The sequence below is a fragment of the Globicephala melas genome, chromosome 3, assembly GCF_963455315.2.
Source record: "Globicephala melas chromosome 3, mGloMel1.2, whole genome shotgun sequence".
Taxonomy (NCBI): Eukaryota; Metazoa; Chordata; class Mammalia; order Artiodactyla; family Delphinidae; genus Globicephala; species Globicephala melas.
Window position 1 is genome coordinate 30,114,037 of NC_083316.1, and position 21,295 is coordinate 30,135,331.

General features: G+C 33.7%; 1 protein-coding gene across 3 annotated transcripts in view; it reads left to right on the forward strand.

Annotated features, from left to right (window-relative positions):
• NIPBL (NIPBL cohesin loading factor) overlaps positions 1-21,295 on the forward strand; it is a 191,879-nt gene that overhangs the window by 99,694 nt on the left and 70,890 nt on the right. For all 3 annotated transcript variants that reach the window (XM_030882092.3, XM_030882091.3, XM_030882090.3), the window contains exons 10-11: positions 714-2,339; positions 19,558-19,740. In XM_030882092.3, the coding sequence (XP_030737952.1) occupies positions 714-2,339; positions 19,558-19,740 (1,809 nt within the window). The remainder of the gene's footprint in view (positions 1-713; positions 2,340-19,557; positions 19,741-21,295) is intronic.

Sequence of the window (21,295 nt, forward strand, 5' to 3'; positions counted from 1 at the left end):
GTGTGTATTTTTGTCTTTAAATTGCACATAAATACTGTAAATAATTTCTTCTTAAGCCAGTATATAGACCCCTAGAACTTTATGTTGAAGAGCTGAAGCATTTTTCTTCAGTTGAAGTTGCTTAAGAAAGATAGCATTTATCTAAAAAGTTCTTATTATAATGCTTCTCATTTTTATAATTATGTTTCCTTGTCTAAAGATACTTCTAACTGTGTGTTAGCTTTTAAATTCCATTTGTGCTGTTGACACCTTGAAGAATTTGAATCCTGGATCAAAGGTTAATAACAAACTATTAAATTCTTTTTTTTTTTTCTTACTCTCCTCATTTACCTATTTTCTAGTGGCATGATTTCTATTTTCTTTTGAGTTTTATTCTTTTCCATACTTCTCTTACATGTGACAAAAGCACCCTGTTTTGTATGTTGGCAAATTTGGGGCTCTTTGTAGTTTTTATTCAGTTAGCAGTTTAAATGATCTTTATACTATACTTGTTAATATTTATTGAGGTACAGCAAGCATGAATATTTCCTCAAACATTGGTTTAAAAGTATTATGCCATTCGTGCCTACTATTTTATATATGTGTATTGACATTTGCATTCACCACATTTTTAAAAAATGTGACTTTAAAAAATAGTCAAAGTCCATATGGTTTTTAATAAGATAAGAATATATGTCTGTTACTGATACTGAATATTTATCTTTGAATTTCAGATAAGCCTTTGAAAAAAAGAAAACAAGATTCTTACCCACAGGAGGCTGGGGGTGCTACAGGAGGTAATAGACCAGCTTCTCAGGAGACGGGTTCTACGGGAAATGGGTCAAGGCCAGCATTAATGGTTAGCATTGATCTTCATCAGGCAGGAAGAGTGGACTCTCAGGCCTCTGTAACTCAGGATTCAGACTCCATAAAAAAGCCTGAAGAAATCAAACAATGTAATGATGCACCTATTTCTGTTCTTCAGGAAGATATTATTGGAAATCTTAAATCTACACCAGAAAACCATCCTGAGACTCCTAAAAAAAAGTCTGATCCTGAGCTTTTAAAGAGTGAAGCGAAACAAAACGAAAGTAGATTGGCAGAGTCTAAACCAAATGAAAACAGATTGGTAGAGACAAAATCTAGTGAAAGTAAGATAGAAACTAAAATTGAGGTGCAAACAGAAGAACCTAAACAGAATGAGAACAGAATGATCGAATCCAGACAAAATGAGAGCACCACAGCCGAGCCTAAACAGAATGAAAACAGAGTGTCTGACACAAAGTTAAATGACAACAAACAAAATAATGGCAGATCAGAAACAACAAAGTCAAGACCCGAAACCCCAAAGCAAAAGGGTGAAAACCGACCTGAAACTCCAAAACAAAAGAGTGATGGGCATCCTGAAACCCCAAAACAAAAGGGTGATGGACGGCCTGAAACTCCAAAGCAGAAAGGTGAGGGCCGACCTGAAACTCCAAAGCAAAAAACTGAAGGTCGGCCTGAAACACCAAAACATAGGCATGAAAATAGGAGGGATTCTGGAAAGCCATCAACAGAGAAAAAACCTGAAGTGTCTAAACATAAACAGGACATTAAATCTGATTCACCTCGGTTAAAATCAGAAAGAGCTGAAGCCTTAAAGCAGAGACCTGATGGGCGATCTATTTCTGAGTCACTAAGACGTGACCATGATAGTAAACAAAAGTCAGATGACAGGAGTGAATCTGAACGACATCGGGGGGATCAATCTAGGGTTCGAAGACCAGAAACATTGAGATCCTCTAGTAGAAATGAACATGGCATTAAATCTGATGGTTCAAAACCTGATAAAATAGAAAGAAAACACAGACATGAATCAGGGGACTCACGGGAAAGACCATCTTCTGGGGAGCAGAAAGCAAGACCTGACAGTCCTCGTGTTAAACAAGGAGATTCTAATAAATCAAGACCTGATAAGCCTGGTTTTAAATCACCAAATAGTAAAGATGACAAAAGGACAGAGGGTAACAAGAGTAAAGTAGACAGTAATAAAACACACCCTGACAATAAGGCAGAATTTCCAAGTTATTTGTTGGGGGGCAGGTCTGGTGCATTGAAAAATTTTGTCATTCCAAAAATCAAGAGGGATAAAGATGGCAATATTACTCAGGAGACAAAGAAAATGGAAATGAAAGGAGAGCAGAAAGACAAAGTAGAAAAAATGGGATTAGTTGAAGATCTAAATAAAGGAGCTAAGCCTGTAGTAGTCCTGCAAAAACTGTCTTTGGATGATGTTCAGAAACTTATTAAAGATAGAGAGGATAAATCAAGAAGTTCCCTTAAACCTATCAAGAATAAACCATCAAAGTCAAATAAAGGTAAGAATACTTACTCTGATGTCATCTGTGTTCTAGTGAGTTTTCTTTTAAGTTTTAGGGTTACTATGGATAAAAAAAATGGAAATTTACAAAAATTGAAACACTACTGCATGGAAAGAACAATATAAAACAACAGTGAAATTATTTGCCGTAATAATAGATAAAAAGTTCTCATTGAAAATTCTTTTTCTCCCACCCCTACTACTCACTGTAGTCGTGATTTTTACTGTTGGTTCACAGAGAAGAGTTCCTTTTGCTGTTTAATTATTTCAGTATTTTTGAAAGTTGCTTGCTAATCAAGTGAATGATTTGAATGGATGACTGAAATAGATGTATTTAACAACTTTTTAAAAAGTTATTTTGACTGTAGAGAGAATCCATTCTCTATAATTAGGTAATAAATTGACTGAGTTTTAATTTCTAAAGTCTCAGTAAAGCTATGTGGTATAAAAAACTCAACATTATAAATTCTTTTAAGAATATTAAGTGTCTCTTAATATTGTTTTCTCACAGATCTGTCTCTGAGTTAATTACTGATGAATAGTTTGAATGTATATAGTTTAGAAAGTTATATAAAAGGTTATTTAATCTTTTTGTGGAGGAGGTGATTAGTTATGAATGTTTCATTTTTTAAAATATGTAGTTTTACCCTTTTCTGTGGAAGAGTAATAGGGAATGGTAGTTACCTCTTAAATTGGGTTAAATCATCAGTTTTAAAGGTTTTTTGGTATTTTTATTTGTTTGGGTTTTTTTTGTTTTGTTTTGGGGGTTTTTTGTGGTTTTTTTTCTCATGGTTCTGAGTTAAATTCTCTGGTTACATAAATAGTATTGTTTCCAGGAGGAAAAAAAAGTCTTAAGTGCTGAGAATACAGTGGCAGTTTGTATAGAAAATATTATTTTGTGTTCTTTTGTATACTATTTTTTTATATATGTATATATAAAATTTAATGATGCTGTGTGGTAAGACCTGTTTAGCCCATGCAATATAAATAGATTGGGATATAGTTTTTAAGGCAACAGAGGTGATAGTTTATTTGATTTTTAAATTCATATTCTATGAAAGAAGTTCATTAAGAACTTAGATTTATACTTATTAACAAATACATGAGGGGCTTCCCTGGTGGCGCAGTGGTTGAGAGTCCGCCTGCCGATGCAGGGGACACGGGTTCGTGCCCCGGTCCGGGAAGATCCCACATGCCGCGGAGCGGTTGGGCCCGTAAGCCATGGCCGCTGAGCCTGTGCGTCCGGCGCCTGTGCTCCGCAACGGGAGAGGCCACAACAGTGAGAGGCCAGTGTACCGCAAAAAAACAACCCCCCCCCCAAAAAAAAAACAAATACATGAAACTCTAGAGTTGTGATGTCCAATATGACAGTCACTAGCCTCTTTAGGCTATTAAGTTTAAACTATATACAATTTAAAATTTATATTTTCAGTAGCAACATGTGACGTGTTTACCTTATTAACACAGAGAGAGAACATTTGCATCATCACAGAAAGTTGTGTAACTGCACTTAATGTATTAGGAGATACAGAAGGTGTATTGGTTATTAGTTTTGTAAAATGCCGTTGTACCTTCTCTATCAAAAAAAGTTCGTTGAAAACAGTATTACTACTAAGAACTGTATTCGAATAAATAACGTGTCACGACTAATCTGTTTTTATTCTTGTCTTCTCAAACGTTTACTTTCTCACTGTTAATTTATTTGGTTTTGTCTTTCAAAAATGAAAAAAGATTGCCTCTGAATCACTAATATTTGTACTATTTTAGTGAAGCTTTCAGATTTTAAATTACGGCTGTCAGATCTATAAAAATTAATTAAGATTTTAGCTTTAATTAATAGTCTTTAGTATTTAACTTGAATGCATCTTTTCAGAATCGTTTAGGTAAAAGAGCTTGTTAGAATGTAGTAGCTTGCACTAGAATTGTTGTCTTTTAGATAAAGATTGTCTTTATTAATTTTCACTGAAAGTTTGGAAGTGGCTTATATATATAAACTAAAGAGTATAAGTTATACAACTTTAGAAGAGTCAGATGGAAAGATGGAAAGTGGTACCCTCTTGTCCCCTTGATCTAGACCATCTTTTTCTCCCCTGCCCTCTGTCAGCTTATTTATGCCAGCCTTGCTTTTCTAAACTCTGTTCTAACAAAGAATCCTTATAGCTGAATATCAAGAAATGAATATAGCTCCTAATTAGTAACTGCTGTATTATTTCTCCTGGTTTTTTCCACATGTGATTTCATTGCTTGTGAATACAAAGTTTTTAGTACTAATCCAGTGTTTTTCCTAAATATACCTTTTAACACAAATGTATATACTTGATATGTTGATGTTAGTGAGTAATCTGGGTGTGTCTGCCTGTTAGAGTATGGTGTTTGTGTGTATGCATGTGCATGTATGTATATACACACACATATATCAATATATATGCAACTATATTAAGTGAACCTTTTCATCAATGCTTAGGTTCATTTCGGGATCCCATGTAGATATCTTTTTGGCTTTATTTATACCATAGAATTAATATCTGCTTTTCAGCAATGTACTAATTTTGCTTTTATTTTAGATCTCTGCTACTAAGTTAACAATAGCAGAGGTATATAATTGTGGACTTTTTAAATTACATGCATAGGAAGGCCAGTTGTGGATTACTGACGCTTTGTAGTACACATTACTTGGTATTTTCTTCAGAGAGTCACAGAAAATCACATATTCTGACATATTGGTGTTTTCTAAGTAAAAACTGAATATTGCTGGGATACTTTTTTGTTGATCCTTAGGGCCAGAATTCTTGGTAGGTTTTCCTTTCTTGGAAGAGCCATAAAATTTCATCTGATACCCATATTTAAAATAGCCATCCTTTAGGGTAATTTTAAATTCCTTGAATATGCTTTAAGCTGGTAAATTTTGAATGGTAGGGGTATAGGTTTATGACTCCCAGTATAGGTTACTTACTTTTGTCTGTTGTGTGAACTTATTAAATGTAAAGTGACATTGTTACATTTAATTTTATTTCTGTGGGGATCTGTGTATGCCCTAGTACCTAGCATAATACCTAGTACGTAAAAAGAGCATATTGCGCTTCCCTGGTGGCGCAGTGGTTGAGAGTCTGCCTGCTGATGCAGGGGACATGGGTTCGTTCCCCAGTCCGGGAAGATCCCACATGCCGCGGAGCGGCTGGGCCCGTGAGCCATGGCCGCTGAGCCTGCGCGTCCGGAGCCTGTGCTCCGCAACGGGAGAGGCCACAACAGTGAGAGGCCCGCATACCGCAAAAAAAAAAAGAGCATATTAAATGCCTGTTTAATGAATAGACTGTATTGCTACCATGTTAGAAAAGGCTTTTGTGTGCAGATTAAAATTGTATATGTATCTTTTATGTTCCCACCTGTAGATCCTAGCTCAAAAGCTACATAATTTTCAGCTGTTCCCTGAACTTTGTAATACCTCTTTCCACCCTGTCAACTACTAGTTTTTGTTAAGCTCCAAAGGAGACCTACTCATATTCATGTCTGTTTAATTTATTCTTTACCTTTATTTTGCTCTATAGCTGTTACAAGATTGGCTCAGAATCCATTCTGTTCTGATTTCCTGGGGCTGTTATCTTCCCAGTCTTTTTACCATCACCTTGTTTCTTCCTTGCCAAGGGGAGATGGGAGTGGAGAACCAACATAACCTTTGTAAAAACTTTAAATTAAAAAAAATATCTTCTATCTATTAAAATATACTTTAAGCAGTATACTAAATGCAAAAATAATGTCTTTATGGTTAAAATATTTTTACTTAAAATATTATCCTAATATACCCTAATGTACAGTATGTCTCCAAATTAAAATATAAACTTATACCATCTTTAAGTCTGGGCATGATCATTAACTAATTTGCAGTATGTGTTGCTAACAGTGTATTATTTGTAATTACACACCATAACAATTTGATTTTGGTTTTTTACAATTCCTGAGGGTCTCAAAATACCTAAGCTTTATATCCAAGGAAATCACTTTTTCTTCTTCCTCCCCTTACTTCCTTCTTAATAGTGTATTGTTTTCCATCATTTGCACTTACTGCTTTCAAGAATATAACATACCATCTGTTATTTGAGATCATGGCCTTTAAACTAAAAAGTTATCTAACAGCTCTAATAGTCAATAGTGTTTAAAATATAGTGCTCATTTGATTAGTTAATGATTGCAGTCATTATTAGAGGCAGTTATTTCACCTCAGTTACTACTGTAGTAAAATGTTGGTCACTAAAATTAGTTTTTGCCTTTTATGTAGCATTCATATTTTATGTAGTATTGGATTGTGTTTAGGACTCTAGGCTTTGTAAGTCTGAGAGAAAGTACTGTTTCTGAGTGAATTTTTGGCATAGTTTATGAATTCCTAAATTGAGAAATCCTCAGTAAAGTAGTTATGATTATAATATTCAAAATCCTTAATTATGCTACAGTAGAAATTTACTTTGGCTCATTTGAACAATATATAAAATACCTTTCTAAAAAAATAAAACTTTTAGTTTCCGTAAAGACTTTATCATTAGCTTTATCTTTAGGAAGTTTTTGGAGAGTATTTATTACAGAAGTTGGCATAATACACACTTGACTTGTGATTTTAGAGCAATACTTTGAAAAATTTTGTCCATGATTTCTATTTATAGAATTTCTCTGGTTCAGATATTACTCAGTAGATAATTGATATAACTATTGATTTAAAGAGATTCATTAAGTAGAATTTTTTCATAAAAATTAAATGTATTGAAGTTTGCTAGCAGTGTTCTCTTTCCTTCCCATTCATTATCTCAGGCCAGCTAAGGTCATAGCTTCTATAAGGTTTTCTTATCTGTAGAAATAGATATATGGTTGAAGGGTGAGAGAAAACAAATGATTAATTCTAAGAGAACCCTCTACTGTTTATGAAGAAATACACATTACTCCAACATACTGAATTCTCTCATTCTAAAAAATGTTTTTGAAACCCACCCCTACAAGAGCGTGGTACAGATATTAAGATAATGAATACCTACTTGATAACTGTAACATTGTATGTATATCATAGTATTATATTAAATAGTTAATATATTTTAATATTATTGTATATAGTATAATACAGTATGTTATAATACATATTATAATGTATTATAGTATATCAAGTAGGTATTCATTATCTTAATATCTGTATCAAGTTCTCGTATGGGGAGGTTTTCAGTAGTTTTTTTAAGAATTCAGTATGTTAGAGTAATATATATTAGAGTTAACAGTATATGCTGTACTATACTATGATATAATATGATACAATATAATATGAATTTTTAAATATGGATCCTCTTCTGCACCTACAAAAAAATAGCATTCTTTGACTACTGACATGCTAACTTTTGACAATTCCGTTAAGCCCATTATACATTGTAGTTCAAAGAGCACTGGAATCAGAGCCTTCAACAAATCATAGCCTTTCAAAGCTCTGATTCAGAGTTCATTCACTTTTAAAATAGAGGAACCAGTTTTTTTCCTACTTTGTGCAGTTATGAAGACCAAAGTGAATCTTATAGTCAGAGCTAAAATTTGTCTAGTTTTTTTATATAAAGAAATGTAGTCATCCCTTTTTTTTTTTTTTTTTTGCATTACACGGTCCTCTCACTGTTGTGGCCTCTCTCGTTGCGGAGCACAGGCTCTGGACGCACAGGCTCAGCGGCCATGGCTCACGGGCCCAGCCGCTCCGCGGCATGTGGGATCTTCCTGGACCGGGGCACGAACCCATGTCCCCTGCATCGGCAGGCGGACTCTCAACCACTGCGCCACCAGGGAAGCCCCAGTTATCCCATTTTTAATTGAATTTATCTAATGAAGTAATTTTTTAAGATAAGTCTCACTTGTGTATACATACTTTATATTCAGTGTATATCTGAAAACATTGCTGCCATCATTTATTTCATTCCAGTTTTATTGAGATAAAATTAACATATAACGTTGTTTTAGTTTAAGGTATATAAAATAATGATTTGATATACAGTCATCTCTCGGTATCCACAGGGAGTTGGTTCCAGGACCCCTCACAGATGCTTTCAGGTCCCTATATAAAATGGTATCATACAGTCAACTCTTTGTATCCGCAGGTTCCCCATCCGCAGATATGAAGGGCTGACTATACGTATTTATTGTGAAATGATTACCACAGTAAGTTTAGTTAACATCCATCATCTCATGCTGTACATTGTATTCCCGGAACTTATTTATCTTATAACTGGAAGTTTTTACCTTTTGACTGCCTTTACCCATTTCATCCACCTCCTACAGATTGCAAAGATCAATCTGTTCTTTGCTTCTGTGAATTCTGTTTTTGTTAGATTCTACGTATAAGTGAGATCATACAGTATTTGTCTTTCTCTCTCTAACTTATTTATCTGTCTTAGCATAATGCCATCAGAGTCCACCCATGTTGTTGCAAATGGCAGGATTAACTTCTTTTTTTGGTTGAGTAATATCCCATTGTGTCTATATGCCACATTTTCTTTATTCACCCATCAATGAGCTAAACAACTTAGGTTTTTTCCCCATGTCTTGGCTATTACAAATACTGCTACAGTGAAAATGGAAGTGCAGATATCTTTGAGATAATGGTTCCATTTCCTTCAGATATATAACCAAAAGTAGAATTGCCCAATCATATGGTAGTTCTATTTTTAATTTTTTAAGGAACCTCCATACTGTTTTCCATAATAGCTGTACCCATTTACATTCCCACCAGCAGTACATAAGGGTTCCCTTTTGTCCACATTCTCATCAACACTTATCTGTTGTCATTTTCATAATAACCATTCTAACAGGTGTGAGGTGATATCTCATGGTTTTGATTTTCATTTCCCTCATGATTAGTGATATTGAGCACCTTTTCATATACTTGTTGGCCATCTGTATGTCTTCTTTGGAAAAATGTCTGTTCAGATCCTCTGCCCATTTTTTAATTGGATTGTTTGGTTACTTTACGTATTGAGTTGTATGAGTTCTTCATATGTTTTAGATATTAGCCCCTTATCAGACATTGGATTTGCAAATGTTTTCTCCTATTCAGTAGGTTGCCTTGTTTTGTTGATGGTTTCCTTTGCTATGCAAAAGCTTTTTAGTTTGATGTAGTCCCATTTGTTTATTTTTGCTTTTGTTGTCTTGCTTTTGGTAAAAATCATTGCCAGGACCAATGTCAAGGAGCTTACCGCGTGTTTTCTTCTAGGAATTTCATTGTTTTGGGTCTTACATTCAAGTCTTTAATCAATTTTGAGTTGATTTTTGTGTATGGTGTAAGATAGCTGTCCAGTTTCATTTTTTTGCATGTGGCTGTCCAGTTTTTCCAACACGATTTAATGAAGTGACTATCATTTTCCCATTGAATATTCTTGGTGCCTTTTTGGTAAATTAATTGACCATATGTGCATGAGTTTATTTCTGGACTCTCTGTTCTCTTCCATTGATCTATGTCTCTGTTTTTATGCCAACACCATACCACTGAAATTGCTGTATCTTTGTAATATAGTTTGAAATCAGTAAGTGTGGTGCCCCCAGCTTTGTTCTTCTTTCTCAAGATTGCTTTACTCTTTGTCTGTTTTGTGGTTCTACACAAATTTTAGGATTGTTTGTTCTATTTCTCTGAAAAATGCCATTGGAATTTTGATAGGGATTGCATTGCATTGAATCTGTAGATTGCTTTGGGTGGTATGGACATTTTAACAATATTAATTCTTCCAGTCCATGAGGATGGAATATTTTTCCATTTATTTGTGTCTTCTTCAGTTTCTTTCATCAACTATGCCTTACAGTTTTCAGTATACAGATCTTTCACCTCCTTGGTTAAGTTTATTCCTAGATGTTTTATTCTTTTTGATGAAGTTATAAATGAAATTATCTTAATTTCTCTTTCTGGAAGTTTGTTAGTGTATCAAAAAAGAACTGAATTTTGTATATTGAATTTGTATCCTGCAAATTTACTGAATTTGTTTATTAGTTCTATCAGTTGTGGTATAGTCTTTAGGGTTTTCTGTGTATAATAACATGTCATCTGCAAATAGTGACAGTTTTACTTCTTCCTTTCTGATTTGGATGCCTTTTATTTCTTTTTCTTGCCTAGTTGCTCTGTCTAGGACTTTCAGTACTGTGTTGAATAAAAGTGGCAAGAGTGGCCATCCTTATCTTGTTCCTGATCTTAGAATGAAAACTTTCATCTTTTCACCATTGAGTATAATGTTAGCTGTGGGCTTGTCATATGTGGCCTTTATAATGTTGATGTACATTCCCTCTGTACCCATTTTGTTGAGAGTTTTTATTGTGAATGGATGTTGAATTTTGTCAAATGTTTTTTTTATGCATCTATTGAGATAATCATGATTTTTATCCTCACTTTAACGTGGTGTATCATTGATTGATTTGTGGATGTTGAACCTTCCTTGCATCCCTGCAATAAATCACATTTGATCATGGTATGTGATCTTTTTATTGCTAATATTTTGTTGAGGACTTCTGGATCTCTGTTCATCAGGGATATTGCCGTGTAATTTTTCTTTTCTTGTAGTGCCCTTGTCTGATTTTGGTATAGGGGAATGCTGGCTTTGTAAAATGAGCTTGGAGCTGTTTCCTCCTCTTCTATTTTTAGAAGAGTTTGAAAAGAATTGGTTATTAATTCTTCTTTAAATGTGTGGTAGAATTCACCAGGGAAGTCATATGTCCTGGGGTTTTCTTTGTTGGGAGGTTTTTGGGACCAGTCACCTAGTAATTGGTCTGTTCAGATTTTCTATATCTTCATGATTTAATCTTGGTAGATTATATGTTTGTAGGAATTTATTCATTCTTCTAGGTTGTCCAATTTGTTGGTGTATAATTGTTCGTAGTAGTCTCTTACAGTCCTTTGTATTTGTGTGGTATCAGTTGTAATGTCTCCCCTTTCATTTTTAATTTTACTTGAGTCTTTTTTTTTTTTCTTGGTAAGCATAGCTAAAGGCTTGTCTACTTTGTTTATCTTTTCAAAAATCCAAGTCTTACTTTCATTGGTCTTTGCTATTCTCTTTTTAGTCTCATTTTTGTTTATTTCTGCCATGGTGTTTGTTATTTCCTTCCTTCTTCTACTAACTTTGGGCTTAGTTTATTCTTCTTTTTCTACTTTATTCTTCTTTTTCTAGTTCCTTGAAGCAAGTTAGGTTGTGCTTCTGTCATTTCTTTTTCTCACTGTGTATATATATTAAGGAAAGGATCTTATGATCCCTGCTCCTAGTTTCTATATTAGGTAGTAGTAAATTGTCATTTACATAAAAAACTTCTAAAATAAAATGTTTCCTTTTGTAGTTCTTCCTCATGGTAATTTGACAACTGCACAATATCAAAACCATGATGCTTAAAACAAGAGTTTTCTTAAAATCTTTTCTTGTGCATTCTTCATTTGTAACAGTGTTCTTTCAGTTGCTTTAAACCAACTCCTTGGTATTTTGTCTTCATTAAATAAACCAATTTGCAATGGCCTAAACTGTGCAGAATATACCTATATAGTGACTGCACTTGCAGGCTGGGTGGCACTTTGTTTCATATTGAATAAAGTATAACAGGATATAAATTGGGGGTAGGCAAACTTCTTGTGTAAAGGCCCAGATAGTAAAATATGTTAGGCTTTGTAGGCCACTTATCTCTAACATTGTAGTACGAAAGCAGGGATAGACAATATGTAAATGATTGTGTGTCAGTGTATTCTAATGAAACTTTATATACAAAAACAGGTGATGGGGCAAATTTGACTCACAGGCTTTAGTTTGCTGAACATAATATAAATATAAAATTGAAATTTTATATAGGTGCATCTGATAACTAGATTCCTTATTCTGTAGCAAATGAGACTCAAAATTTGTATTTCACACTATCATTTGAGTATTAAAAAGACTGATCTAGATAGAGTTTTGAATTATTTTCCTATTTTTTATCCAATATTTATAAATGTAGTATGAAATTAGCCAAATATAATATTTTTGCCAGGATATTTAATATTTGTGAGCACTTAGTTTTATGTAGTAGAATTATATATGTTATTTGTATATTAATATATAATTGATATATTAAATATAAACATATAACAAGTGTATACAGGCTGAAATTACCTTTAAATATTTTATACTTGTTGCATGTCAATTATGAAATCTTCTCTCCCATCTTTTCATTTTGTGGATAACTTCTCTGTAATTGTCAATGTAGAACAACTAAGAACTGCTTTCAGGGTTTAAAAAAGAATTTTCAATTGGAAAAATTTCTTGAAAAATCTCATAAATTTATTCTAATGATTACACTAATCATTCAATAAATATTTATGGCCATCTTCAACATCCCATGCGTTCTGCTAGATGATGCAAACTGGAACACAAGTCTGTGACTTTATCAAGCTTATGATCTCATGGAGAATATGGGTAACTAAAGATACAGTGACAGTGTAATATTCTTAAGAAAAAAGGTGTATATGAATCCAGAGGAATAAGGAATCACATGTGTTTTTAGCACAAGGGCAGAAGGAAAAAGCACTACAAGTTTAGAGAAGTTAAACATTTGGCTAATTTAGAGTACAATGTGGCAGAAGTAAGATAAGAGTAGATTAGTTAAAATTAAACATTGTTTTACAGCCATTAGTAGTAAAAACATAATCAGGAAATATGCCATTCCTAGTGTTGTTAGAAAATGTTTTTCTAGCATATTATAAAATAAATGTTGCTAAAATTCCCTACGTATTCAACCTAATTTAATAGTAGTTAATTGAATAGCTAATAAACATAGTTTAATACTTGATCAAATTGATTAAAATATTTAAATAACAGATGTCAACAGTGAATTTTGTTGTCCTTGATTTCATATTTTCTGGTTTCTTCGTGATCTTAAACATGTTAAATAGTTAATATTATTTTGAGCTAAATATTCCTTTCTAAAGTTTGGCATGATAAGTATATAATAGTAACATTACCACTTTTCGAAAATGGTTAAATTCATGGCATCTACTTACTTTTTTCCCGAGACATATTGAATATCTTTTAGAAGATTTCCTTTCTAATGTCTTTCCCCTTCCAGTCCATCCCACAAATTACTGCTAGAGTAACATTTCTAAAGTACATTCTGATTCTGTCCCTCCTCAAAAAGACTGTAACATCTAAACCCTACCTACTTTCATGGGCTTACCTACTTTTTCTCCCTATTGAATATCATGCTCTGTCCAGAGCAGACAGAGCTGGAATGCTGTAAAAGGGCTACCAGTTCCTAGTGCTTGTCCCCTGTTCTCCATCCTCTACCTCAGTCCACCTCATCTCTGTTGAAAACCCACTGTGTTCATGAAATACCTCCTAATCCCTCACAAATAATCATTGACCTTTTTCTTGTTTCCATAAAATATAACTTTTATTTCTTTAGGAAAATTCATCTCAAGTTGGTATAATATTAGCATTCATTTCCTTCAACTCCTGTTACAAATATCTTTTACAAAGGTGCAATGTAGTATACCTATCATTTTGCATTCTGTTTTCTTTACATTTACTATCTCTGTACTAACATTGTTCATAATTATACTTAATATGATTTACTCTTCCACTGTGTTCCCCTGTTGTTGGACATTTTGATATTACAATAGATAAAACTGATCTAAACATCTTTCTTCATAGAACCTTTTGTTATACAAATTTCCTTGGAATAAATTTCCAAGGATGGTATAAATGGGTTGAAGGATTTGAACACCATTTGCTGTGTGTTATATATTCTATCTACACTGTTAGCAGAATCTGAGTGTACACATTTCAGCAAATTGCAAGCAGACCTACAGAACTCAGAAGGAAAGCGTAGATCATTTTATATCATTTCAAACAGTCTTATGCATAGCAGTTAACTCCTAAAGGCATTGCCATGTAAAGCAAAGTGGAAAACTTGATCTTTTCAATGATGATCATGAGTCAAGAAACTTGTCTTGTTAAAAAAAGATGCATAAAGTGCTTTTTTAGAAAGGTTTACATAAAAAATAATTAAAAGAGTAATTTCTGAGTATCCAAGGTTTTATTGTAACAGGGCTTCAAAAGTGTAGTATTGGCAACATTTATATCAGACTTAAAAATGTAGATAATTAAGTTCTCTGATACAAGGTAGTGAATATTCTATCAACATAAGGTAGTGAATATTCTATCAACTTAAGGTAGTGAATATTCTGTCAACTTATAATGAGTAGAATCACTTTGATTTGAGTATATTATTTAAATTATAGTTTATTTTTCACTGAACCTGTAGTTTAAGAAACAATGGGCTGGGAATTCCCTGGTGGTCCTGTGGTTAGGGCTCCACGCTTCCGTTGCAGGGGGCATGGGTTCAATCGCTGGTCAGGGAACTAAAATCCCCCAAGCTGCCTGGCATGGCCAAAAAAAAAGAAAAAAAGAAACATTGGGTAGATTAAATTAGAAGGACCTTTTCAATTTGAATTGATTCCTGTTTTGAGAAACATGGCAACCATAAAGTTTGATTGTGACCTAAGACAAATAAGATGCATGTTGTGACCTAATATGCACATACAAACACATAATAACAACACCTACCTTTACTACAGGCATAACACTAACATCTTCTCTTTCATTTTAAACATATTGCTAGTCAACACCTACAAAACTGATTCCACAACTTGCTTATGGGTCACAATCTGCAACTTGAAAAATTGCTGGCTAAAATTTAAAGGGAGACTTGCCAGTTCTTAGGTTACAGCATTCTTTATATAGTGATTATATAATGATGATTTACATTAGTTTCAGGAGTATTTCTCAAAGACCATCAGGAAGAGAATAGCTTCAAATTTGACCCTGATGACTGCTCCATAGCCACAAATGAATAACTAGTCTTTCTTTTTAAATTAAAAAAAAAAAACAATCCTGAACAAGCTTCTAGCTAATGCTTAGGATTTCTGCCTCTTTACCAAAATTATGACAACTTTAAACATGATTATCTCATTATACATCATTTCTTTTTATCCTGAACCATCACAAAAAAACATACCTTTCAGTTATTTCTTGATCCTTTTCTTCTAGAGGGTGTAGTCTACCTGATCCCCTCTTTCCTTAAATTAAGACCTCCTCTTCAGTTATAAACAGATCCAACCCCCTTATTATCCTGATGACTGTTAACATCTACTGTAGAAGATGTGAATTTCATTCCCCTCATTTTCACTCAACCAAGGAGCCTTAGCACCAAAAAGTAATATCTCCTTTTTCCTAGTTTGCTATTGCTCTTTCCAAATAATTGATAAAATACACGTCAGAGTTCTTTGTCTAAAGTCAGTGTTTTGTGACCTCAAAACTTTTATTCATCAATATCCCTACGTTCACTTTGGATTTTGGCTGTTAGTGCACAGTCTTCATCTTCACCCCTTGTTCTGCATCAGATTAGGTAACGTTGGGGGTGCCTGTGGAAGGAACATTCAGTGTTCTGGTCTCATAGTTAAACCCCACGTTTTTTCAGCTTCTCTTCACGTTGCCTCCCTTTGTTTCTGCCTCCCAAATGTTAACTTTTTTCAAGGCTGTGTCATCAGCATTTCATACTCTTTGGATGCTCTTCCTATTAGTGGCTTCAAATAAAGAAGTTGACTTGCATTTAGAAACCATTTGCACCAAAAAATACATGTCTTCAAACCATATTAACTTAGGATTCCAAGAGGGGCAGATTGACAACCTGCACTTCTGAACTTTTTTTTTTCTTTTTGACCCTGATTGAAGTAAAAGATCCATTTGTGCTAGGTTATTGGAAGGATTGTCACTGAACTACATTATGCCTACTCAAGGTTTTTTTATGACTTACCAAATTTGGAGGTTTATGTGAGTTTCTTGGTTTGTTTCTGAACATGACTGGCTTCCATTGTCTGAAGCTTCAGTCCTAAAGAGTTCATTGATTGAAGTGATTTATTTTAATCTCAGGGTTTCCGCATTTAAAGAAACAGACAGAACACAATGTTAGTTATCAAATCAGTGACACTTCGGGACTTTTAAGTCTTTTGATGACTTCTGGTTTTAATAATCTGGTAAATGTGCTAGCTAGTATGAGTGATTTATACTGGAAAACCAAGGTTGCTAAAATGTAGCACATCTAGAATTAAATGTATTCTTTAGCTTTATTAGAGCCAGAAAACAGAGATACACTGTATCTAATGGAATATATATCTACAGAAGTGTGGTGCCAAACAAAATTGTGACTAAATGGCATTATCCCTCAAGCCACTAAGTTAAAATTTTGTGGTATTTCAAACAACCTGATGTAAAGCATAAAGTAGCTGGGACGAGAGAAATGAGGTGAGAAAGATAATCATAAAGTATTAGCAGTCTGAAGGTTTTAAGAACAAATAGCTCAGCAAACAACAATAATCTCTAAAATCATCAACGTATTAAGAGGTAGCCAGTTAAACACTGTATTTGCATTATTTAAAGGACTATTTCCTACCTAATTCAGGGAAAAGAACGTAACCAGATATGTTCTAGGGATCATTTGCAGTACTCACGCTTTTTTCATTTCTCTTGAAGCTGAGTCAGTTATCCAAACTTTCATGTATTAAAGATCCTGAGTGTGAGTATGGGAATGTCAAGCATTTTATTGCTTACCCTTTATAATCAAGGGACCTTGCTGAGTCAATTTATAAAGTGTTTTATGAAAAGGAAGAAATACAGAAAATACATAAAACTGTGGAAGAGATATTTCTATTCAAAATGAGGCAGTCCACTTTTGGAGGACAGTATACTGAGAGACATTAACCATTGCTGGGTTTGTTTTTTTTTTAAGTTGGTCATCTTTAGAAGTGGAACAGTTGGTCTTTGAAATATACTGCCGTAACTTTCAGAGTTGTACAGAGGTTAAAATGATGTGCAGAATAGTAGAGCTCTTAAATCTGATAGTATTATTTTTAATTTAGGGAATAAGAAATGGTAAACTACAATGAATAAACTTTGTTACCTGCTTTATCAGATATAAGACATAAATTTTCTGTATTTGGCTATTGTGCTGATTTTTTTTTTTTAAAAAGAGAACAAAGAGAGCAGAGTCCTTGTTCTTGGGATATAATAAACCATTGTAAGGAGAGTGCAAGTACCCATACATATCTTAACCCTTGATTATTTATTGTATATTTATCTGCAGAATAATTCTATGATATTTTATCAAGTCAGCATATCTTTGTGAATGGAAATTTAAGCAGAACATAACAATTAGGTAAATCTGCTTCTTAAAAAAAAATCTCATGGTGAACTAAAAGCCAAATACTTTGGGTTATCCATATTTATAGACTCCAAAAGGTTATGTTTCATGTAGTACAAAAAAGAATTTCCATTAAAAAAAATTTGGAACTGTCTTCATTTGTATAAAATATAGCAATTCTGAAATTATACAGGAAGTACATCTGTAAGTGAACATAAGTAATTGTGAACCAAAGAGTCAGAAATCATTTATTGACCATCTATATATACATACTTAATATTGTAGGTCATGTGGAAAGGGGAAGATACATACTAGAAGATATGATCCTTCCATCAAAAAACCACATATTTAGTTAGAGGTGCTCAGAGCATTAAGGACTTCTAAATGAGATGAAGAGTGTGTTTACCTTGGGGGGTTGAAGATACTGACGATCCAAAGCTAAAGTTGATTTTTTACCTCTAATAATATTCTAAAAAGTGGAGCTCACTGATAAGATACAGTTAAATTAAGAAAGACAGAACAAAGAAATGTAACATGATTTGAAAATGACACAGATAAGTTAAACTCAACATGAATATGTCACAATTCCAAGCAATGAAGTCTTTGGAATATTACTAGTCACGAATGTTACGTCTTTGTTGGGTAAAATTGTTGCTGTGCGTGTCCTTAGAAGAATAGAGGTTAACAGTTACTGAAATAACTCCATGATGTTGAATAAAAGTTTCATGATGAATAAAAAAAGGATTATTCTTCATTTGAGATTAATAATTTATGTTTCATATTCTTATATTATTAGTATTGTATATTCTTGAGGCTTTTAAATTGTCTTAATCAGTACCCATTTATTTTTGGAATTATTTATTTTTATTCTTTATTATCATTTGAATGTTATAGTCTTAATGTTGATTATAGTTACTAATACTTCCTGCTGTAAACCACTAAGGTACTCTTTGCTCCCAGTTCTTAAAATTTAGCAGGTAAGACATCATTTTTATACTTCCACTCAAAGATTTGCATGGTTAAGTTTAAATCGTCATCTTTAGGCATCAAGGACAAATTATCCTGAATAAATAACTTTTTCTAGTTCTGCTTTATTTTTAAGCTCTCAACAGGATGTTATGGATTTATTTCTTCATAGCAGCTGTTTGTGTGTTTGTGTATATGTGTGTAGGATTAAATAGTTAATATTATGTTAGTAGTTCTAATTATATTTTGTTGATATATGTTTATCCTGTCTTTACTCTTTCATGGAAAAATATGAATTTATTTCATAACAGGCTTGAATTTACTCTTTTCAGTTATTGACATTTATATATTAAAGTATTGTTTTCCATTTATCTTGCCTTTCATGTTCCTGTTATGTTCAGTTAAATGCATATTTTGGTTTATCTGTTTGAGGAAATTTTCCGTAACAGTAAAGGCATTACGGTGCCTCTCAAATAGACAGTGATGGGTAAAAGCATATAAAACTCTTGTCACAGCCACGGCACAGGGCCACCAGGATGATAGCGGATGAGAAGCGAGTGTTAAGTAGAAGAGAATGAGGTGATAAGTGTCTTCCAACTCTTCTCATCTGTACTGATGGATAGCATTGCTTTCAAACTAACTGCTCCAGACCTCTATAAAACAAATTTGGGTGCTACCAAGAATGTGAGATGTACCCCCGACTACAAATACACCTGATAATGCAAGTGGATCTCTAGTTTCAGAAAGTTTTTAGTCAATGCAGACAAATGAAGGCACTAATTGTAGTAAAAATTGATGATATAACTACCCTCCGTTGCTATGATAATAAGTATGTATTTTAAAAGTTGCTATATGATGATATATGTATTAAAAGCTGCATTATCAGTTTAGGATTAAGACTGTTACAGTTGTAAATATGAACGTGTCTTATTAAAATACAAAAGTGACTTAGAAAACTTACATAAATATTAATATTTCATTGTGCTTAATTTAGTTAAAATTTCCCTTTTATCTTCAGATTTATATTTTTTCTTACCTTTTATTAATAGGTAGTATAGATCAATCAGTGTTAAAAGAATTACCCCCCGAACTCCTGGCAGAAATTGAATCCACCATGCCACTTTGTGAACGTGTGAAAATGAATAAACGCAAGCGTAGCACAGTTAATGAAAAACCAAAATATGCTGAAATCAGTTCAGATGAAGATAATGATAGTGAAGAAGCTTTTGAATGTAAGTATATAACTTTATTATTACTTTAGAATTAAAAAGCAGATTGATATGTTTGTTTCATTTATAATTTTGGGGGGTTAGCAAGAGTACCGTGATCATAATATAGTATAGCAAGTTTTTTTCTTTGTACTTAAAAATGTGTGAAAGATGAGATCAGTTGGCACCAAGAAAAAAATTTTTAATGAGTTATAATTAGTGTCAGATAACACAAGTATGCCTCTATATGCATTTAGCAAACATTTATTGAGCTCCTACTATCTGCTAGGCAGTGAGAATAAAAATATAACAAATAGGATGTGGCCCCTATCTTTGAAGAGCCTTCAGTCTAATGGGGGAAATATGTAAACAATTGTAGTACAGTGAGAAGAGTGCAATGATAATAGTAAATCCAGGGTGCTGTGGGAGCACATTGGATTGGCATCAAAATTATACTGGGGTTCAGAGAACGCTTACTGGAAGAGGTGACACTTGAGTTGAGTCTTGAAGGACACGTAGGAGATAGCCAGATGAAGAAATATTTTAAACCATACTATCACTAAATTATGAATGGATTAGCCACATTGCCAATTATCTGTGTGGTTTGGACCTGGCTTCTCCTTTTTGCCCAGCTGTGTCCTGGAATTCCTCCCTTGTTTCACTGTTTTCCAGAGCTGGCTTCTTCACTACACAGCTACCTCTCTACAACACTGTGATCACCTGTCTTTGCACTAGACTTGCTATACCTCGCCTGTCTTCCTACTGGTCCACTGAAAAAGTTCTTCTCTTTTATCCCTATCTTCCTTCTACTGGAGCAAGAGAATTGAGCCTAGCCAAGAGGGGTCAGCAACCTTGTTTGACTTAAACGGCATTCAGTGGAAACAGACTATGGGAGATCTTCACTTGTGTGCCAACTGACTTAGTCATTATGACCAAAAGAAGTGGGAAGACTACCAGTGTGTTCTACCTTTTCCACCTAGTGTCCGTAGATTGAGGTGTGACAAGCAAGGGCAGGAAGGACAGATGCATGCTGCCATTTTAAAATGTATATCGCTGATGGAAGCCCTTCACCTCCAGAGTTTTTAATCTATGTTCGTTTACTCTGATCTTCTCAAAATTGTGAGCTCTTGAGCTATGAGCAGTAGATTATGAATACTGAACAAGTCTGAACAAAGTTTTAAAATTGAAATAAAATATGGCAAAATTAATCTGACATTTAATTATATGTATAAGTGTTATAATTTGTATTATCATGAGATGTATTTACATGCAGTATATTTCAATGGCTAAAGCTAATATTTTTATTATAATCAAACATTTTGTTCATACGGGAACATATGATCTGGAAAGAGAGAAGAGTAAGGAGATCTGGTGTCCTAGAAACTCACTCCCCTTTGTATACATGCCTCTGCTTCACTTTCCTTCCTTTCCCCTGATACCTCACCCATTTCTAAAAGGAATAACTAAAAAGGAGTTCCTTAATTGCAGACTGATTTCAAATCACACTTCAACTCCAGTTAATTGAGAGTGGCTGCCTGCATTGCTAAGCTGATGAGAATTTTGTAGCTACCTCACAGTT